This window comes from Oncorhynchus mykiss, chromosome 5, assembly GCF_013265735.2.
Source record: "Oncorhynchus mykiss isolate Arlee chromosome 5, USDA_OmykA_1.1, whole genome shotgun sequence".
Taxonomy (NCBI): domain Eukaryota; kingdom Metazoa; phylum Chordata; class Actinopteri; order Salmoniformes; family Salmonidae; genus Oncorhynchus; species Oncorhynchus mykiss.
Genome location: NC_048569.1, coordinates 25,535,446 through 25,562,815, shown reverse-complemented (window position 1 = coordinate 25,562,815; position 27,370 = coordinate 25,535,446). Strand labels below are relative to the sequence as shown.

Here is a 27,370-nt window from a genome sequence, read left to right as displayed (position 1 = left end):
ATCATGCTTTTAGGTGAAAGAGGATACTTTTTTACAAGTATTAAACAGCAAGTTTGCCAATTCCAGTACCCTTGATTAGGGGGTCCGGGGTCCTCCCCAGGAAAATTGGACACAACACCCTGATTGTTATTGTTAATTATTATTATTTTATAAATATGAATAAACAATTATTAATTCGAAGGAAAAAAGTAATTACAAGGTGTGTCATTGTCCTTTTAAGACAATATTGCACCTTTTAAGAGCTCTGTTTAGTACCTGCGCCTAAACCATGCTTGAAGCTCCGGTTGCAAAACTGCATTTGTGAAAACAATGCCACACGTGCAATTGAAGCAGTAGAATATTAAACGTGGTATGAATGCAAAACTGGGGCCGCCCTCTTTTTTTAAACAAGGGCAAAAACTACTTTCAAAATACATTTGCCGAAACTGCTTTTCCCACGATTGCATTAATAATAGTGCATTGTCTGATAACTTGTTTTAATAACAGCTAAAGTAGGCTACACACCACTATCTGAGTTGAGCGCTGCTGTGGTGCGCATTAAAGACCTTAATTCCCTTCATCTGAACATTGGAATGTCATCAACAATCATGCATGCCAGTTCAGCGCACACATCCTAACAGAAAATAAAATATTGGAGAATACATTTCTTTGGGAATATAGTATATTTCGTAGAACAAATATGCTTGTCTGTCTGTATTAGGCTGTCATCTCCAAACCATCACCCCCCCCCCCCCCCCCCCCCCCCTTGCGGATCTACACTGATCCAAAGATTATGGATATACTGACAATACACTGTACATCTGCCCAAACAATGGGAGTCGTTGTCCACATAACGGCACGCGGGTTGTCTTGCTCCCGCCTTTGATGAGGGTTGTTGACATCAACCGGCTGTATACTGTGGAGAGAAGATGCTGTGCTACTAGCCTCATACCTCATGAAATAAAATAAATATATAAACAAAATACCATGAATATGCATAGCCATCTCGAGGCAAATCCGATAGTGTTTCGCTAATAGTTTCCGGGATGTCACGTGTCCTACTTATCAGTACACAAACTCCTCAAGCATTACGTCCCTTCTATTCGATCAAATAAACCTCACCTAGGAAATAAGCCAAATTCGACACTAATTGACCTCCATATAAAAAGTAATTGCTTGGTGGGAAAAAACGCCACCTGCTGGACACAGATTTTCCGCCGAGTTGGGCTTCTCAATTCAATTTCAAATCATTGAGGGCTTTATTGGCATGGGAAAAATATGTTAACGTTGCCTAAACAAGTGACGCAGATAAACGGTGAAATAAACAGTAAACATTCTTTTGGAACTTTGTGAGTAAAGACATTTCAAATGCCATACAGTGTTGTAATGACATGCAAATAGTTAAAGCACAAAAGGGAAAATAAATATGTTGTATTTACAAATGGTGTTTGTCTTCACAAGCAACTGAGCATTTTTATGCTTGCAATAACAAAGTGGTTGAATACTTGACAAGATATTTCGTCTTTTCAGTTTTAATTCATCTGTAAACATTTCTAAAAACATAATTCCACTGACACAGGATATTGGGTGTAGGCCAGTGACAAAACAAAATCTAAATGAATTTAAAATGTATTAAAGACTAACAACAAAATGTGGAAAAAGGTCATATACTTTCCGAAGGCACCATCTGCCTCAAGCTTCTGTCTCCAGGTGTTTCTCAGGCTTCCTCTTAAATCTTCTCTTCCAAAAATCCTCATCCCCCGGAACCTGTCTGGTGTGGCCCACCGCACTCATAATGCTCTTAATAAAACCTGGCAGCCATATCCATTAGTAGTAAATTTATTGAAAAAGAAAGATACAACCAATTAGATGGATGTTTCACGGTCCAGAAATATGTAACAGAAAGTAAATCATTTTGTATAACCTTTTTATATTCATACCTTTGAAAATGTGCACAAGAGTCACTACTGTACTAACCACATTAAATACATAGGAATAATGTGTAGGTTTCCATCAACATGAAATGGTGTAACAAAATTGATACAGGCTAAACTACAGTAACTACAGATACAAAACTGAAGTTAAATGTAAAAAGAAAAATAATTTGTAAAATCAACAAAAGGAAAAGAAAACATTGGCAGCAGAATTTGCTTGCATCTCACCCCATTAACAGTCAACCCCAATGCAGTCCCTCCAGAATTGTGTAAAATGTATTTAAAACTTAATATTCAAGGTGTCAGCCTTAAACATGCTTAAAAATCCTGCAGATAAAAAATAAAAAGCCACCCGCTTTAATTTTGTAGGTACAGTATAGTACATAACTGTACAGCTTAGTCAACTCCCACCTCAACCCTTTTGCAATCTTGACACCCTTACAGTTGGGCAATTTGATGTCACACCACCTTTCACATACGCACATACCGCTTCCAGAAGAAAAGTATTTAATAGAAAAGGACCATTGTGTTGAAGAGAAATTCATGCCAGAACTGACAGAATCTGCCACTCGTTTGTGGTCAAAACAGATTGCACCTGCCTTTACTGGTCAGTGTCAACTTTACTTCGCCCATCGAAACAGAACAGTGAGATGATTGGTTAGTATTCTCATCGACTTCAAATGTTGTACTCATGATCATTATCAAAAGGTCTTTCCATAACCTGATTCTGCATACAATACACTTGACTAAATGTAACAGAATATAACATTAGATTTCAAATTAGATTTGAATATAAAGTTAATTCAAAAGTATTTTTTGTTTTCATAATTGATATGTAGCACTGACAATTATTTTCCTGTAGAAATGCTCAAGAGAAGAAATCCAGTAGAAACATACATGATTGTGACCTAAGTCCTCTGTCCCCTTTGCAATCAAAACTATAGCATGAGGTAAATACATCAAACGTCTCAAATTGTGCATGAACATTTCTCATTTCTGTGGTATCATGTGAGAGGGTAAGGGCACTCCTATGCTACAAATGCCTTTCGCACAGTGGAAATATTTTTCATGGATAGATATACATTGTTGCTTAGTACAAACTTAATTCAGACCAAGGGCCAGGAAACACTATTACCCAGAACAGAGCAAAGCCGGTTTGAGAATGACAATGGGAAACAAAACAAGAGCCAGGCTCATAGTAGTGTTTTTTTCTTCTCATGAAAGTTGTTCATAGTGCCTTCGGACACATGTCAACAAACAGACTGGCTTCCTGTCCAATATGTCCTGCTCTGAGGGTGAGTTTTAGCAGAAGTTCAGAGTTTGTGCTGGTAAGGAGGTGATGTTAGAGCTGGTTGAAACATGAAGCAGGTGGGTTTTCTGTGGGGTTGATTTTAGGTCTCAGTGATGGGCTCCACAGGCCTGAAGGTGATGATTAAACTGGGGATGGAGGTGGGGCGTCTGGGGACGTACGGCCTAGGGGTGGAGGTTGCTGTTTGGGGGAATGGAGACATATCTCCACTGGTCTGGAAGTCCTTTTTGTGGTGGTGGGAGAGGGGGCTCAGAAAGGGGTGGTGGAGGAGCTGGTGTCAGGGAGGGCGCTGGACTGCTGGTCCAGGGGTGAGCTGTCTGCCTGGCGCAGGGCGATGGTCGCTTCCGAGTGCTTGCACTTGGGAGAGCCGCACTCACAGCTAAAGTGCTGTCCCTTAATTTCCCAGAAATTGTCACCGTAGTCAAACCTGAGAGATGAGGGGTTGGAGAGAAATCTTAAATCAAGCAACCTAATCTTGATTTTAGGGGGAACAAAATTATTAAAGGCCAAAAAAAAACAAAAAACAGAATTAAACTTAAATATGCTTACAGGGTAATAACTTGACCGTGTGCCAAGTAAAACATATTAAAGTGCCTTCAGAAAGTATTCACAAGGTGGGATTAAAATGGATTTAATTGTCATGTTTTGTCAACGATATACACAAAATACTCTAATGACAAAATGGAAAACTTCAAAAAAACAAATCCTTTCACACCCATTAAACCCTAACTGTTTTAAAGTCACTATTGGCCTCATGGTGAAATTACTGAGGTTACCTTCCTCTCCGGGCAACTGAGTTAGGAAAGACGCCTGTATCTTTGGAGTGACTGGGTGTATTGCTACACCATCCAAAGTGTAATGAATAACTTGACCATGCTCACAGGGATATTCACAGTACCCTTCTTTGCGAGGCATTGGAAAACCTCCCTGGTCTTTGTGGTTTAAACTGTGTTTGAAATTCACTGATCAACTGAGGGACCTTATACAATTATCTATATGTGGGGTACAGAGATGAGATTGTTGAATTACTACCATGTTAAAAACCTCTTTGGGATAGACGTGCCGCTAGCACCCCACCTCGACAACATCTGGTTGAAATTGCAGAGCGCAAAAGTGTCTTACATTGTTTAAAAGCTTAATTTCTTGTTAATCCAGCCACTCTGTCAGATTTCAAAAAAGGCTTTACGGCGAAAGCACACCATGTGATTATCTGAAGAAAGCACCATGCACACAAAAGCATTACATACATTTTCCAACCAAGCAGAGGCATAGCGATAAAATAAATCACTTACCTTTGAAGATCTTCCTCTGGTTGCAATCACAAGGGTCCCAGCTACATAACAAATTATCCTTTTGTATATCCCATAAAAGTCAGTTTAGTTGGCGCGCTTGACTCAGTAATCCACCAGTTTCCCTTGTTCAAAATGTATATAAATGAATCCCGAAAGTTACTAATGAACTTCATCCAAACAAGTCAAGCAACGTTTCTAAATCAATCCTCAGGTACCCTAATATGTAAATAAATGATAACATTTAAGACAGAATAGTATGTTCATTACCGGAGATAAATAATGAAGTGCACGCCCTCACTGACGCGCACCACAACACTACAGCCAAAATGGGAGCCACTTAGAAAAACTACAAATTCCAGCTAATTTTTCAAAAAACAAGCCTGAAACTCTTTCTAAAGACTGTTGACATCTACTGGAAGTCCTAGGAACTGCAATCTGGGAGGTATTATATTCATATTCCCATAGACAGCCATTATAATGAGTGGTGACCTCAAAAAATTCCCGGACGGATTCTCCTCGGGTTTTTACCTGCTATATCAGTTTTGTTATACTCAGACATTATTTGAACAGTTTTGGAAACTTTAGAGTGTTTTCTATCCAATATTATATGCATATCCTAGCTTCTGGGCCTAAGTAATAGGCAGTTTACATTGGGCACCTCTGTTCAGGAGTAAAAATGTGCTTACTTAGGCTTGTCATCACAAAGGGGTTGAATACTTGACTCAAGAGATTTCAGCCTTTCATTTATGAATTTGTACAAATTTCAAAAAACATAAATCCACTTTGACATTATGGGGTATTGTGTGTAGGCCAGTGACACAAAATCTCTATTTAATACATTTAAATTCAGGCTGTAACAACAAAACGTTGGAAAAGTGAAAGGATGGGAATACTCCTTCCTTTTTCCACATTTTGTTATGTTACAGCCTTACTCAAATTGATTAAATACCATATTTACATAAGTGTTCAGACCCTTTGCTATGAGACTCAAAATTGAGCTCAGGTGCATCCTGATCATTTCTATTGATCATCCTTGAGATATTTCTACAACTTGGAGTCCACCTGTGGAAAATCCAATTGATTGAACATGATTTGGAAAGGGCCCACACTTGTCTATATAAAGTCCCACAGTTGACAGTGCATGTCAGAACAAAAACCAAGCCACAAGGTTGAAGGAATTGTCCATAGAGCTTCGAGACAATCTTGTGTCGAGGCACAGATCTGGGGAACGATACCAAAACATTTCTGCAGCATTGAAAGTCCCCAAGAACACAGTGGCCTCCATCATTCTTAAATGGAATAAGTTTTGAACCCGGCCAAACTGAGCAATCAGGTCAGAAGGGCCGTGGTCAGGGAGGTGACCAAGAACTCGATGGTCACTGCCAGAGCTCCTCTGTGGACATGGGAGAACCTTCCAGAAGGACAACCATCTCTGCAGCAATCCACCAATCAAACCTTTATGGTAGAGTGCCCAGACGGAAGCCACTCCTCAGTAAGCTCCCGAGTGGCGTCACTACAGACCCTGGTTCGATTCCATGCTGTATCACAACCGGCCGTGATTGGGAGTCCCATAGAGCGGCACACAATTGGCCCAGCATCATCAGGGTTAGGGTTTGGCCGGGGTAGGCTGTCATTGTAAATAAGAATTTGTTCTTAATTGACTTGCCTAGTTAAATAAAAGGTTACAACAACAAAAAACAATAGGCACATGTCAGCCCGGTTGGAGTTTGCCAAAAGGCACCTAAAGGACTCTCAGACCATGAGAAACAAATTCTCTGGTCTGATGAAACCAAGATTGAACTCTTTGGCCTGAATACCAATCGTCAGGTCTGGAGGAAACCTGTGACCATCCCTATGGTGAAGCATGGGTGCAGTAGCATCATACTGTGGGGATGTTTTTCAGTGGCAGGGACAGGGAGACTAGTCAGGATCGAGGGAAAAATTAACGGAGCAAAGCACAGAGAGATCCTTGATGAAAACCTGCTCCAGAGCGCTCAGAACCTCAGACTGGGGGTGAAGGTTCACCTTCCAACAGGACAACGACCCTGAGCACACAGCCAAGACCACGTAACTTCCGGCGCCGACAGAGATGGCCGCCTCGCGTTCCTAGGAAACTATGCAGTTTTTTGTTTTTTTACGTGTTATTTCTTACATTAGTACCCCAGGTCATCTTAGGTTTCATTACATACAGTCGAGAAGAACTACTGAATATAAGATCAGCGTCAACTCACCATCAGTACGACCAAGAATATGTTTTTCACGACGCGGATCCTGTGTTCTGCCTTACAAACAGGACAACGGAGTGGATCCCATGCAGCGACCCAAAAAAACGACTCCGAAAAAGAGGGAAACGAGGCGGTCTTCTGGTCAGACTCCGGAGATGGGCACACCGTGCACCATTCCCTAGCATTCTTCTTGCCAATGTCCAGTCTCTTGACAACAAGGTTGATGAAATCCGAGCAAGGGTAGCATTCCAGAGGGACATCAGAGACTGTAACGTTCTTTGCTTCACGGAAACGTGGCTTACTGGAGAGACGCTATCCGAAGCGGTGCAGCCAACAGGTTTCTCCACGCATCGCGCAGACAGAAAAAAACATCTTTCTGGTAAAAAGAGGGGCGGGGGCGTATGCCTTATGACTAACGTGACATGGTGTGATGAAAGAAACATACAGGAACTCAAATCCTTCTGTTCACCTGATTTAGAATTCCTCACAATCAAATGTAGACCGCATTATCTACCAAGAGAATTCTCTTCGATTATAATCACAGCCGTATATATTCCCCCCAAGCAGACACATCGTTGGCTCGGAATGAATTTTATTTGACTCTTTGCAAACTGGAAACCATTTATCCGGAGGCTGCATTCATTGTAGCTGGGGATTTTAACAAGGCTAATCTGAAAACAAGACTCCCCAAATTTTATCAGCATATCGATTGCGCAACCAGGGGTGGAAAGACCTTGGATCATTGTTACTCTAACTTCCGCGACGCATATAAGGCCCTGCCCCGCCCCCCTTTCGGAAAAGCTGACCACGACTCCATTTTGTTGATCCCTGCCTACAGACAGAAACTAAAACAAGAGGCTCCCACGCTGAGGTCTGTCCAACGCTGGTCCGACCAAGCTGACTCCACACGCCAAGACTGCTTCCATCACGTGGACTGGGACATGTTTCGTATTGCGTCAGACAACAACATTGACGAATACGCTGATTCGGTGTGCGAGTTCATTAGAACGTGCGTTGAAGATGTCGTCCCCATAGCAACGATTAAAACATTCCATAACCAGAAACCGTGGATTGATGGCAGCATTCGCGTGAAACTGAAAGCGCGAACCACTGCTTTTAATCAGGGCAAGGTGTCTAGTAACATGACCAAATACAAACAGTGCAGCTATTCCCTCCGCAAGGCTATCAAACAAGCTAAGCGTCAGTACAGAGACAAAGTAGAATCTCAATTCAACGGCTCAGACACAAGAGGCATGTGGCAGGGTCTACAGTCAATCACGGACTACAGGAAGAAATCCAGCCCAGTCACGGACCAGGATGTCCTGCTCCCAGGCAGACTAAATAACTTTTCTCGCTTTGAGAACAATACAGTGCCACTGACACGGCCTGCAACGAAAACTTGCGGTCTCTCCTTCACTGCAGCCGAGGTGAGTAAGACATTTAAACGTGTTAACCCTCGCAAGGCTGCAGGCCCAGACGGCATCCCCAGCCGCGCCCTCAGAGCATGCGCAGACCAGCTGGCCGGTGTGTTTACGGACATATTCAATCAATCCCTATACCAGTCTGCTGTTCCCACATGCTTCAAGAGGGCCACCATTGTTCCTGTTCCCAAGAAAGCTAAACGACTACCGCCCCGTAGCACTCACTTCCGTCATCATGAAGTGCTTTGAGAGACTAGTCAAGGACCATATCACCTCCACCCTACCTGACACCCTAGACCCACTCCAATTTGCTTACCACCCAAATAGGTCCACAGACGATGCAATCTCAACCACACTGCACACTGCCCTAACCCATCCGGACAAGAGGAATACCTATGTGAGAGTGCTGTTCATCGACTACAGCTCGGCATTCAACACCATAGTACCCTCCAAGCTCGTCATCAAGCTCGAGACCCTGGGTCTCGACCCCGCCCTGTGCAACTGGGTACTGGACTTCCTGACGGGCCGCCCCCAGGTGGTGAGGGTAGGCAACAACATCTCCTCCCCGCTGATCCTCAACACTGGGGCCCCACAAGGGTGCGTTCTGAGCCCTCTCCTGTACTCCCTGTTCACCCACGACTGCGTGGCCACGCACGCCTCCAACTCAATCATCAAGTTTGCGGACGACACAACAGTGGTAGGCTTGATTACCAACAACGACGAGACGGCCTACAGGGAGGAGGTGAGGGCCCTCGGAGTGTGGTGTCAGGAAAATAACCTCACACTCAACGTCAACAAAACTAAGGAGATGATTGTGGACTTCAGGAAACAGCAGAGGGAACACCCCCCCTATCCACATCGATGGAACAGTAGTGGAGAGGGTAGCAAGTTAAGTTCCTCGGCATACACATCACAGACAAACTGAATTGGTCCACTCACACAGACAGCATTGTGAAGAAGGCGCAGCAGCGCCTCTTCAACCTCAGGAGGCTGAAGAAATTCGGCTTGTCACCAAAAGCACTCACAAACTTCTACAGATGCACAATCGAGAGCATCCTGGCGGGCTGTATCACCGCCTGGTACGGCAACTGCTCCGCCCTCAACCGTAAGGCTCTCCAGAGGGTAGTGAGGTCTGCACAACGCATCACCGGGGGCAAACTACCTGCCCTCCAGGACACCTACACCACCCGATGTCACAGGAAGGCCATAAAGATCATCAAGGACATCAACCACCCGAGCCACTGCCTGTTCACCCCGCTATCATCCAGAAGGCGAGGTCAGTACAGGTGCATCAAAGCTGGGACCGAGAGACTGAAAAACAGCTTCTATCTCAAGGCTATCAGACTGTTAAACAGCCACCACTAACATTGAGTGGCTGCTGCCAACACACTGACACTGACTCAACTCCAGCCACTTTAATAATGGGAATTGATGGGAAATGATGTAAATATATCACTAGCCACTTTAAACAATGCTACCTTATTAAATGTTACTTACCCTACATTATTCATCTCATATGCATACGTATATACTGTACTCTATATCATCGACTGTATCCTTATGTAATACATGTATCACTAGCCACTTTAACTATGCCACTTTGTTTACATACTCATCTCATATGTATATACTGTACTCGATACCATCTACTGATCTGCCTATGCTGCTCTGTACCATCACTCATTCATATATCCTTATGTACATATTCTTTATCCCCTCACACTGTGTACAAGACAGTAGTTTTGGAATTGTTAGTTAGATTACTTGTTGGTTATTACTGCATTGTCGGAACTAGAAGCACAAGCATTTCGCTACACTCGCATTAACATCTGCTAACCATGTGTATGTGACAAATAAAATTTGATTTGATTTGATGTAGGAGTGGCGTTGGGACAAGTCTGAATATCCCTGACTAGCCAAGCCAGAGGCCAGACTTGAACATCTCTGGAGAGACCTGAAAATAGCTGTGCAGAGACACTCCCCATCCAACCTGACAGAGCTTGAGGGGATCTGCAGAGAAGAATGGGAGAAACTACCCAAATACAGATGTGCCAAGGTTGTAGCGTAATACCCAAGAAGACCCAAGGCTGTAATCACTCCCAAAGTACTGAGTAAAGTGTCTGAATACTTATGTAAATGTGATGTTTTTTATTTGGAATATATTTGCAAACATTTCTAAAAACCTGTTTTTGCTTTGTTATTATTGGGTATGGTGTGTAGATTGATGAGGGGGAAAAAAACAATTTAATCCATTTTAGAATAAGGCTGTAAAATGTAACAAAATATGGAAAAGGTCCAGGGGTCTGAATACTTTCCGAATGCATTGTACATGACCCTTACCCTAGCTCTTCCCCAGCCTTGATGGTCTCGCAGGCGAAGAAGGCGATATGGGGGAAGCGCAGGTCCTGGTGTGCCGTGAACACCCGGCAGGAGAATAGGTTCGGCTCGCACATGTGGTTGATGAACCGGCTGATGTTGCCATAGAAACGGGCATCTATGCAGTACACGTCACCCACCTGCAACCAAAGAATACCCATAAATGGATGATAATGAATAAAGCAGGATCTGCTGTGGTAGAGATAAAGAGAATAACAAAGACAATTATCAGAAGAATAGAGTGTTTTAGAATCCCCACAAGGATAGGCCTCAAGCGACAGGAATATAATTAATTTTTGATCACTGGGTAACAGATTGAGTTGAGATAACGAGTTACATTTAGGATTTGTCCTAGTAGCACTGATCCCTACCTTGCTATCCAGGTTGAACAGGTAGGAGTCGTTTTCCCTGACATCTGCCTCTGCATCAGAGATGATCTCCCCCACGTACCTGTGGACAAGAAGTGGGGCCCGGACCCACCAACACCACAAATATCAATGCAGCACTACACAGATGACATTGCATGGGAAATCATTAAGAACTTGCAGCAAAATAAAGCTGAACTATGCATTGTGAAAGGGGTACGTCTGGGACTCACTCGCACACAAAGGTCCCCTGAGGAATTTCCTGCAGTGTCCGGACCCCCCAGCCCATCCGACTGGTCCGGAACAGCTGGAGCCGGACCCTGAGAAAAACAAACTTTTTCAGCATTGATGTTCTTACAACACACTCATCTCCCAAACATCATCCTCACATGGATTTGGGAAGTCAAATCCATGAAAACTTTCACATGAAGGACTGCTGATTGACTGTCATTAAAATACATTTTTTTGATTTAGATGTTCTTATCAATAGGGTTGACAAGTGTTTGCTTGGTTTCATAAATATGGTAGCATGTATAGACAGGAAATTTGGCCGTCAGTGTGGCCATGTGAGGCGGTCTTGGTACGGTACCTCAGTCCGTTCTGGACCACACGGTTCTTGCAGGTTCTCCAGCAGGAGCAGGCGTGGTTACACTCGAAGATAAGGGGCGGTTCCTCACGATAGAACTCGGGGAGCAGACGACCATTCTGAGAACAGTCACGGAACAGACATGACGATCATGCAAGATCATCACTTTGTCAACAATAGTGAAGTACTCGGCCTTACCTTGTCATACCAACAGCGTAGGCTGAGCTGGCCACACATGCAGCTGCTTGAGGAGCAGTTGTCTTTACACACACAGTACTGTAGACAGTAGGGATGAAAAGAGATGGTCATTTAATCTTTCATGACATGCTATCCCAGGGGTGGGCAGTAAAAATTGTCTTGAGCAACACATTTTTGAAATCCCATTCAGCAGTAGGCCGCAAATATTTCTTCAAACAGATTTGTTTGTCAAAAGCAATTTGCGGGCCAGAAAAAAAAAAAAATCATTTAAAAGTATAGGTTCCTTATAATTCGACATACTTAATCTAGTTTTAGACAGGATTTTTTTTTGTTTTGCCATTTACTTTGTTTACCCAAACCTCCCACGGGACAGATTGAATGGGTATGTTGCCCACCCCGGTGCTAGCCTGTAAGCATGATCAACTATGATGGTCTATCCAGAAACATTACCCACCTGTAAGTGTGTGATGTTCTTGTCTATGTTCATGGGGGAGGTGACACAGTTGTCTGGCACGTATTTATAGTTGTCCGGACAGGGCTCACTATCCACCGAGTTGACACAGGGGACTGGAACTCTCTCATACCCCCGGGCTATGTCTCTGTAGTGTGGAGGGAGATGGAGGTTCAAGTCCCAGTGGACTCAGTGTTAGACTATCAATGCATTATTATCAAATTATCAAAACAAAGGAGGTAGCCACAAGTGAAGGAGAGATAAAAGGAGAAGAAAGGGTACCATGCATGGCCGACGAGAGAAAAATAATGTCTAAGAGCGTAATGCAGGAGATTATTGTGAGAGAAAATGAGAGAGAACAAGGGATTCTACCTGTTGAGGACCTCCTCCCCCTTGCTGCTCCTGGCCTCCCTAATCCTCCTGTTTGTTTGAAGGGTGAGCCACACCCTGGAGCTGCGGCTGCAGCAGTCCGGCGGGGTCTCCCCCTCGCGGTTCTTCAAGTTGACATCCACCCCACGAGACAGCAAGAGTCTGAGGGACCACAGACTTCAACACATCACTTAAGTGTACTAGATGGAATAGTCCTGATATGGCTACAGCCTTGGTTATAATAATGGAGGCTACATCCATACCAGTGCTGTAGATGGCGATTTTATTACTTATTGCTGAATCACCAGAGCCATTTCCCCTCAACCTTTACTCACGTGACACATTCAAGCCTGTTCTCCCGCGCGGCGATGTGCAGAGGGGAGTCTCCATGGATGTTGACAGCGTGGAGATCACACTTGGCCTCTAGGAGGAGCTCAGCAATCTCCACACTGCCAGAGAACGCAGCCCAGTGGAGACAGATGTTCTCCTCCTTCAAAACGACAGCAAACAGCAGCAAATTCACAAGTCAGACAAAACAAAGCCATAACAGTCATAGACATAAGTCAGACACAAAGCCATTGAAACAATTTGGCTTGGGGGAGGTCATGAGGACCTTCAGTTGCACATGGTTACTGACCTTGTCCCTGATGTTGATGTCAGCCCCTTTAATGAGAAGCAGCTTCACCTGGTTTAGGTGCTTATACTCCGTTGCCCAGATCATGGCCGTCCAACCGCCATCGTCCTAGAGAGTAGCAACATCATAGCTTTAAGAATAAGCCCCTACAGTACAGGATTGGTTTAAATGACCTGGATATAACGATGAGCAAGTTCACTAACCTTCTCCAAGAGATTGTATTATAAGAGGGTGAGGATGTATTTCTATTCAAGAGCTCAGAGACCAAGCTTAGGTGGCAGGGTTACCACCACAAGGACAAAGAATGCCATAATCGCGCAATACCTGTAGCAAGGTCAATCACTTCAAATACTACACTGGGGTTCTAAACTGTGCAGTCCCACAGGCATATGGCGTCAGAGGGCCTTTGATGGTGGCATACAAAGGACGAAAGATATCTCCTTTTGAAATGCTAAAGCATCCCTGCCACACGTCATTGATATGAGATACATTTTTAGAGGCAAAGAGAAACAACCGTTTTGGAGAGATGGCCAGAATAGAGGTCAAAGGCAACTTACTCGGCAGTGTATAGCTTTACACAATCAAATAGGTTATCACACAGCAGGAGAGCTGCAATCCTAACTAATGCATGCTGGGAAAGAGCTGATAATTCCGCAGCGGCTGCAAAGTAAGAGAATACCATTAGGGACACATGTCGAGTGGATGGGGGCAGCACACCCACCGGGAGGAGAATCAGACCTCTACAGAAAGGCCACTTGTGAGAGGATGACACACAGGCCAGAGGAAAATAGAACTGGATCAACATGAAAGCATTCTTGGTTGTGGTTGACTTCAGTAGTACAACCAACATGTGCCATCCTAAGCCATAACCTTCTTGAGGGACTAAACTTGATTGTGCAGAATTCCAATTATGCTCAAATAAACTTGGATTTCACTGGTTTATGACTGAAAAGGACAGAACTCACCTGACAGTTGATGTCTATGAGTCCTGTGGAGAGGAGATGCTCCACGATGTTGTAATGGCCAATCTTAGCAGCTAGGTGGAGACACGTGAACCCCTCCACATCCTGGAGAACAGAGGGAAGTCAACACACATTGCTCCTGTCATAAGATGTGCACTGTAATGCAATGCAACCATCTAATAACCAACCAACAGTGCTTGCATGCTATCAAAATACCCTTACCTCGGCCTAAAACAAGAGCGGCACCTACATACAGCAGCATTAAATCCACTACGCCCCATGGAGCTATACATCAATAAAACAAATTTGGAGGATGATGTGGAAGTGATATAGTGGTGGAAAGAGGGGGTTGGTTGACCCACCTTGTGGCTGGCGATGGCTCCTGCACTCAGTAGGTAGCGGACTGTCTCCAGGTGGTTGTTCTCACAGGCCTCCATCAGGGGTGTGCGCTGGTCCTCATCACAGATGTCCAGGTTAGCACCAGACTGGTAGGTAGGGAGGGACATCCAAACTGGATCAATCTACTTATCAATACTATGGACATGTCCTTATACAATGTCAAAATATGAAAATATTGTCTGATCAAAATTAACACGAGTCCATTATAAGATGTCAATCTATGTTCAACATGATAAGCTGGTGAGTCACACGACAGATACCAGTGAACCCATTCTGAAAAGCTCTATTCTGCATGTCCAAGTAATGCATTGTCTCCCCCATCACTCATCCACTGCCAGGGGGAACCATAGCCAACCATCACCTGAACCAGCAGGTGACAGATCTCCTGGTGGCCTGCCGCAGCTGCTACATGGAGGGGGGTGCGTCTGCTCTGGCTCTCCATCTTAAAGTTAGGGTCCATCCCATCCGCTAGTGGACAGAGATGCAGAAAGATATATATATTTTTAATCACAAAATCCCAGCCACAGAACCAGTTATAAAGAGTGAATGGCCAGATAATGACTTTTGTTGATTGATTAATATAAACATCCTGGCCCACTGAGGTTTTACTGAAGGCATCTCCCTCACCCAGCATGAGAAGGACCTTCTGTAGCTCGCCCTGTTTGGCAGAGATGAACAGCTGCTTGGGGTGAAACCGCAGCTTCTTGGGTCTGATGCACGACACATGGAGAAAGTCAGTCAAAGGAATACACACACCCTCACAATAACAGGAAAATCTTGATAGAAAACAGATAGATAATTGAACGTGCATAAACATGAGCAAAGCACACAAGAACGTCAAAAGAATGTACTGTACAATGCACTTTTCACAATACTAATAACAATCTGAAACAATTTAGCCTAACAAGTGCATAGTAGAGCAGCATTCTTCTCTCAACCCTGAGTGTTGGTAGTGTCTTACTTCTCTGTGTCCAGTGCCAGCAGGATGCTCTCCAAGGTCTCTTTAGGGGTGGTGCCCACTCCTATGCCCATCCCAATCCCCACCGCAGGAGGCAGTACTCCGGTTCTGGAGCCCCCAGGGAAGGAGGTGTCCAGTGTGTGCCCAGGGGGGATGGAGAGAGAGCTGTCTGCTCGGCCACTTATATCACCTCCCACAGAGAAACAGGATAGACTGAAACACACACAGAATGCCTGACTACTACAACAGAAGAGTGATACGGTTCAAAGTACCAGTGAGCTCTTCCCAGACTGAAAGGGAGGTGTAATAGGAAACCCCCTCTTTCCACCACTATATCACTTCATCATCCTCCAAATATGTTTTATTGATGTATAGCTCCATGGGACGTAGTGGATTTAATGCTGCTGTATTGAAGTGCCACTCTTGTTTGAGGCCGAGGTAAGGGTATTTTGATAGCATGCAAGCCTTCTTGGGCCACAACAACCCAGAACAGCTTCAATGGACCTTGGCATATATTCTACAAGTGTCTGGAACTCTATTGGAGGGATGCAACACCATTCTTCCATGAGAAATTCCAGAATTTGGTGTTTTGTTAGAGGTGGTGGAAACCGCTGTCTCAGGTGCTAGAATCTCCCTTAATTGTTCATTTGGGTTGAGATCTGGTGACAGACGGCCATGGCATATGGTTTACATCGTTTTTATTCTCGTCAAACCAATCAGGAACACTCATGCCATGTGGATGGGGGCATAGCCATGGTAGCCAAAATAATGGCCTGCCCAGCATTTTTATACATGACTAAGCATGATGGCACCACACCTGTGTGAAAGCACCTGCTTTCAGTATACAATGTATCCCTCATTTACTCAAGTGTTTCCTTTATTTTGACAGTTATATGTATTGACGAAAATGCTATAGACTGCAATGGATCCCCCCCCCATTACTCCAAACAGTGCTGTGAACCTACCCCCCAGTGGTGGTGTCTGCCCTGCCCTCTGTAGCCCCGGGGGTGGCAGGGCCGTGTGCAGCATGTGTGGCGGGCATGGTGGAGGTGGTGTCGGCCTTGGCAATGGTGACCTCCTTGGCCTTGCTGGCCTCCTCTCCACAGTGTGGACAGAAGGTTTGGCCCTTCAGCACCGAGGCACAGGCCCGGTGGAAACGGTGGGAGATGTTGACATCCAGTTGGCACTCCATGAAGGTCCCCTACAACCCAAACACAGGTAGGTCAGTTTGACTACAGCTGGAAAATCCCAGTAGAACTGTTACGTTTAGGAACTTGATCACAAAATTAAGCCCATCGATAGTTCAGTGGTTTACATAGTGCCAGGGGTTTTTCCTAAACACAGGACATGACCAGGAAAACATATTGGTGCCCTAACAAGAACCATCACTATAACCAAAGCTTTTACTGGCTTACTACAAGACACTTTCTACTGACTCAGAATTAGATGGTGTTTTCCCATTCCCACCCCAGGGAGGTTCCAGTACTTACAGCCCTGCAGAAGAAGCCACAGCCGGGGCAGCACTGGTGTTTGACCATGCCGGCCCGGTGGTCCTCACACAGCACCAGCAGCTGCACAGAGTTCGAAGGACGCATCATCTCATGCTTTAGAACCGCACTCTGACATCTGCTTAGCTGTGGGGAGAAGGAAAGAGATTTGAGTGAGAAACAAAGGCTGCACCCCAATTTCCCAGCATTTTCCCAGTGTAGAAAATAATGGAGAATCAGGATGCAGCCAAAGATACAGGGAGAGAATGTGGTAAGTGAACATACGGAATGGAATAAGTATAAAAATAGGATGAGGCCAAGCGTCAGGCTCACCTGTCGGTCAAAGCTCTCCGTGGCCATGCATTTCCTGTCGGCCAGTGTGAGGATCTCCCGGCTCTTGGGTGTCTCCATGCGACAGCTGCAGAGGGGTAGCTCCTGCACCATGTCTTCCTCCACACCTCCAGTAACTCCTGCACAGAGGACCATCAACTCAGCTCAGCTCATCTCATCCAACAGATGTCAATGTGACCCTTCCTAGACACAGGTTTCCTGCTCTTTCCAAGAGTTTATAGAGATTCATTTGTAAAGACACAAATATACCGTAAAGAGCAAAACTCGTCCCCTTTTCAGGACCCTGTCTTTCAAAGATAATTCCTAAAAATCCAAATAACTTCACAGATCTTCATTGTAAAGGGTTTAAACAGTGTTTCCCATGCTTGTTCAATGAACCATAAACAGTTAATGAACATGCACCTGTGGAACGGTCGTTAAGACATTAACAGCTTACAGACGGTAGGCAATTAAGGTCACAGTTATGAAAACTTAGGACACTAAAGAGGGCTTTCTGCTGACTCTGAAAAACACCAAAAGAAAGATGCCCAGGGACCCTGCTCATCTGCGTGAACGTGCCTTTGGCATGCTGCTAGGAGGAATGAGGATTGCAGATGTGGCCAGGGCAATAAATTGCAATGTCCGTACTGTGAGACGCCTAAGACAGCACTACAGGTAGACAGGACGGGCGGCTGATCGTCCTCGCAGTGGCAGACCACGTGTAACACCTGCACATCCGAATAGCACAGGTACAGGATGGCAACAACAACTGCCCGAGTTACACCAGGAATGCTCATTCCCTCCATCAGTGCTCAGACTGTCCGCAATAGGCTGAGAGAGGCTGGACTGAGGGCTTGTAGGCCTGTAAGGCAGGTCCTCACCAGACATCACCATCAACAACGTCGTCTATGGGCACAAACCCACCATCGCTGGACAAGACAGGACTGGAAAAAAGTGCTCTTCACTGACGAGACGGTTTTGTCTCACCAGGGGTGATGGTCGGATTAGCATTTATCGTCAAAGGAATGAGCGTTACACAGAGGCCTGTACTCTGGAGCGGGATCGATTTGGAGGTGGAGAGTCCGTCATGGTCTGGGGCGGTGTGTCACAGCATCATCGGACTGAGCTTGTTGTCATTGCAGGCAATCTCAAGGCTGTGCATGATAGGGAAGACATCCTCCTCCCTCATGTGGTACCCTTCCTGCAGGCTCATCCTGACATGACCCTCCAGCATGACAATGCCACCAGCCATACTGCTCGTTCTGTGATTTCCTTCAATATAGGAATGTCCGTGTTCTGCCATGGCCAGCGAAGAGCCCGGATCTCAATCCAATTGAGCACGTCTGGCACCTGTTGGATCGGATGGTGAGGGCTAGGGCCATTCCCCCCAGAAATGTCCAGGAACTTGCAGGTGCCTTGGTGGAAGAGTGGGGTAACATCTCACAGCAAGAACTGTCAAATCTGCTGCAGTCCATGAGGATGAGATGCACTGCAGTGCTTAATGCAGCTGGTGGCCACACCAGATAGTGACTGTTACTTTTGATTTTGACCCCCGCTTTGTTCAGAGACACATTATTCCATTTCTGTTTGTCACGTGTGGAACTTGTTCAGTTTATGTCTGTTGAATATTGTTATGTTCATACAAATATTTACACATGTTAAGATTGCTGAAAATAAACGCAGTTGACAGTGAGGACGTTTCTTTTTTTGCTGAGTTTACAATAATGTTACAGTTCTAGACTCTACCATCTCGTCACATATTTTGTATTTCTATGACAGACATCACCAGCAGGGGGGGGCTCAGCACTGCTCTGATGAGTCATCTGGCCCAGTGAGGGAGGACAGAGGCCTTGTCCCTTAACATAAATAGAAACTCTTACCAACAGGCAGTTCAGTTCTCAACTATACCACTAACTACTTCTCTTACTCCCCCATCACCAACTCCTATAAGGCCTCACTCACCTGTGTGCTGTGGGGAGAGCAGCATTTCCTTGGCTTTAAGGTTGAGTGAGTGGAGGGGAACCTCTGTGTAGTCCTTACTCAGGCCTGCCTGGCCCTGGGGCCCTGTGCCTGAAAGGGGAGGAGAGTTAGCTAGCACAGGGAGCAGAAAGTCAGGGGTAAGAGATATCTTCAAGTCTTTATTATAGTCCTCATAAGGCAGAAAGATGGGTTTCTGTACCAGGGAGTCCCTCAGTCTTGGGCTTCCTATTCCGTTTCCTGGATGGCCGGAGCAAGAAGTAGTCTCCCTTTGATTTCTTTTTCAACCTCTTCTTCACGCTGGATTCCGAGCTCTGTGTGAAAGCAGATCAATTGAGATGTGTAAAGTTCTATTCTCTCCAATGACCATCAATATATTCTTCACTCTGATGGTGAAACAGACAGAGAAAATGACTGTTCATTGATAATGTTTGGGTTCAGAAAAACACTCCTTCATGCCATTGGATGATGGTCTAATCAGCGGACTCAAAGAAGGTTAAATTGTTGTCAATGATTGTGTGTTCTTACCAAGTCTGACTCGTTCCCCTCTTCTTCACCTTCCTCCTCAGCTGATTCCTCAGAGTCCGGCTCCTCTCCCAGCTCCCCCTGAACAGACAAGTATCACAACACACAATGTCAAAGAGGTTTGGCCATTTGGAAAGGGGGGTGGGGGATTTAATGGTCTACATTATTTGTGATTCGATACCTGTGATACCTATGAATGTAAAAGGAGCATCATTTTATCAAAGTTATCAGCTGGGGTCCAGGTAAAGCAAACTAAGATAATGAAGTCAATAGGTTCCCACCTGAAGGGCAGGGCCTGATGTTTGACTCTTCTCCAGGGCTGTGGGGACACCTTCCTCTCCACCCCGCTCCACCTCTTCCTCCCACTCCTCTCCATCCTCCCACCCTTCCTCCTCCTCCGACTCGTTCTCCACCCTTTCCCCGTTCACGTGTGATACCTCTTTAGACTACGAGGAGGAGCAGAGTAATATTACAACATGACACATAGCTAAATCTCATAATTACAATACATTTATTCTAAAACAGTTAAGATAGTCTACAGAAGTGAGACCTGTGCACTTTGAGTTGATTGAAGTTGACTAAACACCTGCAGCACCGTCCCCTGCCTCAGCACTTTCGTTTTCTTCCTGGGGACCAGACTGTATGTTCCCATCTTCCGTTTCTTCTTCCTCGATGCTGGAAGAGAGCGTTCAATTGAGCTCAAGGAGCCATGAACCTCTTTACAGAAGCTCTCATTCATACTCCTCTGGCTTTTGCAGCCTTGAAACAAGTAAATAGCCTTCAGTAAGCAGTAAGTCCTGCCATTATATAACTGCATTTCCATTGTTGTGTGTGGACTGTGATGATTATTTGGCTTATACCCCTGTCCCTCCCCTTCCAGGGCCCAGTACGGTCTGTCTGACCTGTCTGGGACTTGGCCGTTGCTGCAGCCGGCACAACGCTTTGGCTCGGAGGTAACTGGTTCTGGGAGGGGGACGTCTGCTGGGACTTCTCCTCCTCCGGTCCATTCTGACTCTCCTCGTCTGCACCGTTTGGTTCTGTTAATTTCCTGTTTAGAAGCTATGGGGATAAAAAAAACAAACAGCAGTGAATCAAGTGGTGGCTATGCTTGATATTGTTGTTGCGCTTCCCTCACCAGTTGCAGAACCAATAAAACATGCAATCACTGTCCAATGTGGACTATGTCTCATTCAAAGACGAAAACAATTAATGGACTACCTCTTTACTAGGCTAAAGTTAGTTACCTTTAGTGTCTGGTTGGATGCTGGGATGGACATGGTTTTGCGTGCTCGGTGTATGGCGATGGACTGCGGGGAAGGGGCGGGGGAGTCGTTAGCGGACGTGCCGTTTTTAGTCTCTGCGTCTGAGGTCCCCTGTCCCGACGGGGACCCGGCCTGCTGGGTGTCAGTCCTTATTGCGCCCAGACTGTGGCCGCACCCGTCTGCCAAAGACGGGAAAGTTTTGGCGGCGTGTCCAATCATGGTGGTGCCTGAGGGCAACCAGCTAGTCCTGTGTGGGGCAGCCGTCGAGCCCGTCGAAGACCCCCCCTCCTGCTGCTTGCTGAGGATATATCCGTTACTACCGGTGGTGGAGCCGTGAGGCAGGTCCGTCTCCATCATCCCATTCTCTGTAGCCGCCTGTGACCCGTTGGCCTGGGAGACCAGGGGGGTGGGGTTCTTGTGTCTGTTCCCCAACTCTGCACTCTCATAGGTCCCATTTTGCTCCGCCTCTGCTCTGGGACTGGACTGCAGTCTGGCAGCTACCTCCTCGTCTCTTGATGCATCTATAATAGTAGATATCAGTCACTCACAGTATGGCCTTACAGTGCCTTGCGAAAGTATTCGGCCCCCTTGAACTTTGCGACCTTTTGCCACATTTCAGGCTTCAAACATAAAGATATAAAACTGTATTTTTTTGTGAAGAATCAACAACAAGTGGGACACAATGATGAAGTGGAACGACATGTATTGGATATTTCAAACTTTTTTAACAAATCAAAAACTGAAAAATTGGGCGTGCAAAATTATTCAGCCCCTTTACTTTCAGTGCAGCAAACTCTCTCCAGAAGTTCAGTGAGGATCTCTGAATGATCCAATGTTGACCTAAATGACTGAGGATAAATACAATCCACCTGTGTGTAATCAAGTCTCCGTATAAATGCACCTGCACTGTGATAGTCTCAGAGGTCCGTTAAAAGCGCAGAGAGCATCATGAAGAACAAGGAACACACCAGGCAGGTCCGAGATACTGTTGTGAAGAAGTTTAAAGCCGGATATGGATACAAAAAGATTTCCCAAGCTTTAAACATCCCAAGGAGCACTGTGCAAGCGATAATATTGAAATGGAAGGAGTATCAGACCACTGCAAATCTACCAAGACCTGGCCGTCCCTCTAAACTTTCAGCTCATACAAGGAGAAGACTGATCAGAGATGCAGCCGAGACGCCCATGATCACTCTGGATGAACTGCAGAGATCTACAGCTGAGGTGGGAGACTCTGTCCATTGGACAACAATCAGTTGTATATTGCAAAACTGATAGAGACATACCCCAAGCGACTTACAGCTGTAATCGCAGCAAAAGGTTGCGCTACAAAGTATTACCTTAAGGGGGCTGAATAATTTTGCAAGCCCAATTTTTCAGTTTTTGATTTGTTAAAAGAGTTTGAAATATCCAATAAATGTCGTTCCACTTCATGATTGTGTCCCACTTGTTGTTGATTCTTCACAAAAAAAACAGTTTTATATCTTTATGTTTGAAGCCTGAAATGTGGCAAAAGGTCGCAAAGTTCAAGGGGGCCGAATACTTTCGCAAGGCACTGTATGTTAGTTCAAGAGAAGACATACAGGTAACTGCCAAAATAATGAAAACACTTAAGTGAATGAGGGATACAATGTGTATTGAAAACAGGTGCTTAGGTGTGGTTCCTGACTTAATTCAGAAATTCAAATCACATCACGCTTAGGGTCATGTATAACATTGCTGGACATCCCATTATTTTGGCTACCACGGCTATGCCCCCATAGGTTGACAACGTCCCCACCCACAGGGCATGAGTGATCACTGATTGTTTTAATGAGGATGAAAACCATATGCCATGGCCGTCTCAGTCACCAGATCAACCCAACTGAACACATGGGAGATTCCAGAGCAGCGCCTGAGTGTTTTCCACCACCATCAACAACAAAAAAAGAATTATGGAATTTCGAGGAAGAATGGTGTTGCATCCCTCCAATAGAGTTCCAGACACTTGTTGAATCTATGCCCAGGTGCATTGAAGCTGTTCTGACTTGTGGTGGCCCTATTAAGACACTTTAAGCTTCCTTTATTTTGGCAGAGTACACCTTGCCATGTTTAGCTGTGATGACTTAAAAGATGAACTCACCTCCCTCCTCCGCTCGGTCCCCAGGTGACTCCATCCCATCCTCCATGGACTCCCCTTTAACCACTCTGCCTTTGGCCAGACCTGTGGGCTGACAGCACACATATACACTTAACGCCATACACAGCGTCAAGAACACAACTATGGTCAGAGAACGTCCTATACAGCAGCATGCTGGAAAATAAGCAGCCCTGCTATGCACTAACAGAGCCTGTCTCCACATACACAAGTTACAGACTAACATAATGCACTCATTAACCTAACCTAAGTAGCCAGTCCTTTACAATTTCACCTGATCTTTTAACTTAGCCTGAACATTTCAAAGAATGCGGTAGGTTGAAGTATTATTGGAAGCGTATGATCCCCATGGCTGAAATAGCATACAGCAGTAGGAAATTAATCAAACAGTGTCTCCACCTCCAGAGAGCTGAATTCTGAAAAGCTTTACCTACAATGTCTCAAACCTCCAGAAGAGGAATCTCATGCTCAAACAACTTATCGGAGACCTAAGACAATGTGATTGGTAAGGTTAGCACCAGGACCACACATCAAATATGATGGTTATGGTAAAGACCTATTCAGGGAAAACTATCCATCTTCTGTTCTTGTTTGCCTTGCATCATTCTGCCTCGTTTCAGTGATGCACCTGGCCTCTCTTTCAATACAAGGTAATGCAATTTTCCATCAGCACCAGAAAACAGCAATGGAAGGAAATTCACCATCTTCCCCTCCCCCGTGACAACCCAGGCCGGCCCCCAGACAGCATTGGCCATGGAGCATTTATGGTGATAGGGCCTCTGCAGAAGTCGGGGCAATATTGCGCTTCATGGAGCAGCGCAGAACTGTTGTGAAGGAAGTGAGTTTGTGTTTATACAGGACCTCCTGCCGACACCTAGCATCAACCAATCATGTCAATGCAGAGTTATAAGGAGCCCTCCGCAATGTTACAGAATTTGAGAGGTGCACAGTGATGCGCTACAGAGTTCATTTTGGTCTCTGCATGCCTCCGGAGGCTCTGCAATTGCGTCACACCATCCATATGGCGCCTCCGACCACATTTTCAGATCAACCATGAATTGGCTTTAAAACCACTACAAAATGTCTACTCTTAAAGCACCCTTCTCTCAGTCTCCAGCAGGGGAGCCACTACACAGAGTCTTATATTAGCTCAAGTTTGTGCTTTGGTTTTGGAGGACATAGCCTAGCCTAGCATTAGCCTTCTTCACCAGCTGTCCACGGCCACCCTCCCCCAGTCACCTCAGCCACAGAACGGCCCCCACCTTTTGGCACACAGCTATCAAAAGCTGACGAGGACTGGATCTATTGGATCAGTTACAGAGGCCTCTCGTTTCAATGTGTCCTTCAGGATTAGCCTGGCCAATGCCTGTCAGAATAAAAAAAAAGACACCTCAGCCTAGCTGCTAGATTTGAGGGAAGAGGTTTTTGCCATGAGACCCTGCTCTCGTGACCTGGATGCATCTCTAGAATCTACAGGGAGCATCACCTGACAGAGAACATGATGCTAAGGCTGATAATTCACCATAGAAATAACAAGCAATATAATTTTTGAAGGTAACCCAACCAATAGGCTAATTTCTTAAGGTCTGAGCAAAGGGATATGTGAATTGCCTATGACCACTGACACTCCAGTGGACAAAGACACTGGTGTCCTTTGCCAGGCTTTTGACAATGTAGTGATCTGTCTGTAGAGCAACACTTGTAACTCAGTGGTTCTACAGACAAATCTATTAATATTCGGAGCATTCTCTAACTTGTATCCTCTGGGTTATGAGAGAAATGCAATGAAGAAATGAAGGGATGCTCTTTGACTTAGATGTTTTATGAAAAATCACAACCATATAAAAACTAAGTCTTCCGACATTAAAACAGATGTACATTTAGCTTTTTCAACAGTTACAGGGTAAATGTGGCTTACTCGTCTGAGTGACTAGCAGCACCCAAGAGCAAGCTGATAACTGTCAGACTGAGGCACCCAAAGAAGAAGGATCTCCAAGGTATTCAAGGAGTTCCAAGGTGTGTGGTTCGACACACATCTATATGGGAGGAGGAAAACCCTTTAGTCTTCCTTCATGGTATCAAGAAACCTTCTCTAATCGTGCTTCTCCATGTCCTTAGTCCTCCCCCTAGTGGGTAAAAAGGGAACGTGCCCATTGGAGAGAGAAGAGAGGGGGAGGGGAGAGCTGTCTGCAGAGCTCCGCCATTTCCTAACCAGATTGTTTACTGACACAACGTGGCCAACGCTGCATTTTTCCACTAGGTGGGGGACATAGTCAGGATTTGCGTGGGTGGGGGGGGATGGGAGCTCAAAGGCAGATCCACCTATGGGTACTAAAATAATTAGCGCACATTAGAAAAGACAGATCAGAATCATTACAAATGTAGGCTACATAATAAAATCCTGTACAAAAATATATAACTAAACCCAAACAAATTCTGAGATATTGTAAAAAATATAAAAAATTTAAGACAGGCTTTTAAAATGTTGATATCAGAGTCAGACACTGTCATTTAAACATGACTGTGCTTCTATCTGCCAAGTATTTCTTGCCAAAAATCTATCTAATTGCAGTGAGGTCAGTGCAGCCTATAGGCCTAGCTATCTTGGGTTGTTTCTGATGCCAGACTCCTGAATTATGCTCGTCTAGCTAATGAAAGGTGGTGAACGAATAGAAAACATCTACTAACACAGTCCAGCATAGTAAACAACAATTAAGCCTTCTCCTATTGCAGGTGTTAGACTGCCCATGACAGCAACACCCTAAAGGAAAGTTGGTAGCATGAACAAACAGTGAGGATTTTTCAGTTTGGTGTAAATCCAAACTCAACTATTGTTACAAAGCCATTTTGAGTGTAAAATACAGGCACCATCACACTGTAGAGTGAACATGGTACGGGACAGCAGAGGCTAGGCTATTATAAAGACCTGGGTCCCAAGGCTGTCCATTGCACAGAATTATCCTGAAGTCATTCCTCTTTCTTCTGTTTCTATCCAATGTCATTGACCATATGGGACATTTTCCCTGCAGTACCTTATTGGCCCGTTCCTGAAGGAGAGGGTAAGGCTGCAGAGGGAGAAAGAGAGGATTGAAAAGAGGATGGGTCTCAGTCCTAGAGTGCCTGCCTGGCAGGAAGGAGAACCATTCGAGATTACCAGGAAGTCCGATCTCTGCCCTGCACGCAATCATCTCCAGCCTACTGTAGCCTGCTCCTTTCCCTTGTGTCAATGATCCAAGCACAGCTAATGAGTCCCTTTCGCACAATACGCAATCAATCCATGGAGATTTCTCAAACAGCAGGATCGGCGAAACACCTCGGTGAGACAAAAAATACATTTTCCTAACCCCTGACCCAGGTGAACACAGTGCGTTACTAACCATTTCACCACAGGGTAGTAGAGGTTTGCTTCCATATGAAATGTTGCAATCAAAGATCACATAAGGCTGAAAATTCCTTGATTACTGATCAAGCGCTCTGTTCAAGCCCTCTGTCATGGACTCTGGCTGCACCTCCCAGGGGCCAAAGAACTGCCTCCTTTGAGCAAAGACCAGACCAAGCAACCAATGACAGACTAGCAGCCTAAATGTCAATGGCAGAGACGACAAAGCCACAAAAAAATACATGGAAATACAGAGCAAGTTCAATGTGTCTCGACAGAGGACGATTCAAAAGCAACCAAGGGGAAAGTGTAGGCTAACGTCTCCTTCCCTGTGGTAAATATGCGCTTGCAGCAAGCATCATACCTGCTTTCTCCTGATGGGCTCCATTGAGGAGAGTGGTTGAGAGGGACAGAGAGAGCGAGCAAGAGAGAGAGAGCGGGAGTCTCGAACGGATTATTCCTCTTTTCCTTGTCCTCCCCACTTGCACACATTAATCTTGTTGGTCATGTGACCCAGCAGCTCCCTCTGTTGGTCTCTCTCTTAAGAGGGCTTCCGCAGAGCATGCTCAGTCAGTTCAAATTTCAGTGGCTCTTTTTTCCCCCGTCTCTCTCGCTCGCAACCTGTTTGCTAATGAATGCGCGCAGCCATTTCAAGAACAGCAACAAAAAATGAGGAAAGGTAGCTAGGCAAGGGGCCAAAGAGGAGAGCTGCATGTGAGTCAGAACCCTAAATACCCAACATATGCTCTCCTTCACAAGGACAAAGAGCCCCAAATGTAACCAACATGGGAGCGACTTTCAACCATCTTACCTCT

The 27,370-nt window shown here is 45.2% G+C and overlaps 1 protein-coding gene across 17 annotated transcripts in view; it reads right to left on the bottom strand.

Annotated features, from left to right (window-relative positions):
• Positions 1 to 1,802: 1,802 nt before the first annotated feature.
• Positions 1,803 to 27,370, bottom strand: part of LOC110523494 (histone-lysine N-methyltransferase EHMT1) — a 32,105-nt gene continuing 6,537 nt past the window's right edge. For 8 of the 17 annotated variants that reach the window (XM_036977129.1, XM_036977121.1, XM_036977132.1 and 5 more), the window contains 26 exons: positions 23,162 to 23,249; positions 21,022 to 21,560; positions 20,680 to 20,836; positions 20,328 to 20,452; positions 20,059 to 20,223; positions 19,781 to 19,858; positions 19,455 to 19,566; positions 19,238 to 19,345; positions 17,279 to 17,415; positions 16,949 to 17,092; positions 16,424 to 16,659; positions 15,462 to 15,671; positions 15,128 to 15,210; positions 14,862 to 14,968; positions 14,464 to 14,586; positions 14,105 to 14,206; positions 13,143 to 13,247; positions 12,841 to 12,995; positions 12,509 to 12,667; positions 12,140 to 12,284; positions 11,686 to 11,763; positions 11,491 to 11,606; positions 11,135 to 11,221; positions 10,908 to 11,016; positions 10,501 to 10,676; positions 1,803 to 3,649 (listed from right to left, as the gene is read on the bottom strand). In XM_036977129.1, the coding sequence (XP_036833024.1) occupies positions 3,472 to 3,649; positions 10,501 to 10,676; positions 10,908 to 11,016; positions 11,135 to 11,221; positions 11,491 to 11,606; positions 11,686 to 11,763; positions 12,140 to 12,284; positions 12,509 to 12,667; positions 12,841 to 12,995; positions 13,143 to 13,247; positions 14,105 to 14,206; positions 14,464 to 14,586; positions 14,862 to 14,968; positions 15,128 to 15,210; positions 15,462 to 15,671; positions 16,424 to 16,659; positions 16,949 to 17,092; positions 17,279 to 17,415; positions 19,238 to 19,345; positions 19,455 to 19,566; positions 19,781 to 19,858; positions 20,059 to 20,223; positions 20,328 to 20,452; positions 20,680 to 20,836; positions 21,022 to 21,560; positions 23,162 to 23,249 (3,822 nt within the window). In that variant the 3' untranslated portion in view covers positions 1,803 to 3,471. Of the gene's footprint in view, positions 3,650 to 10,500; positions 10,677 to 10,907; positions 11,017 to 11,134; positions 11,222 to 11,490; positions 11,607 to 11,685; positions 11,764 to 12,139; positions 12,285 to 12,508; positions 12,668 to 12,840; positions 12,996 to 13,142; positions 13,248 to 14,104; positions 14,207 to 14,463; positions 14,587 to 14,861; positions 14,969 to 15,127; positions 15,211 to 15,461; positions 15,672 to 16,423; positions 16,660 to 16,948; positions 17,093 to 17,278; positions 17,416 to 19,237; positions 19,346 to 19,454; positions 19,567 to 19,780; positions 19,859 to 20,058; positions 20,224 to 20,327; positions 20,453 to 20,679; positions 20,837 to 21,021; positions 21,561 to 23,161; positions 23,250 to 24,438; positions 24,461 to 26,553; positions 26,572 to 26,919; positions 27,057 to 27,370 lie in introns of those variants that run through there. The other 9 variants (XM_036977139.1, XM_036977124.1, XM_036977125.1 and 6 more) reach the window with 7 other exon arrangements.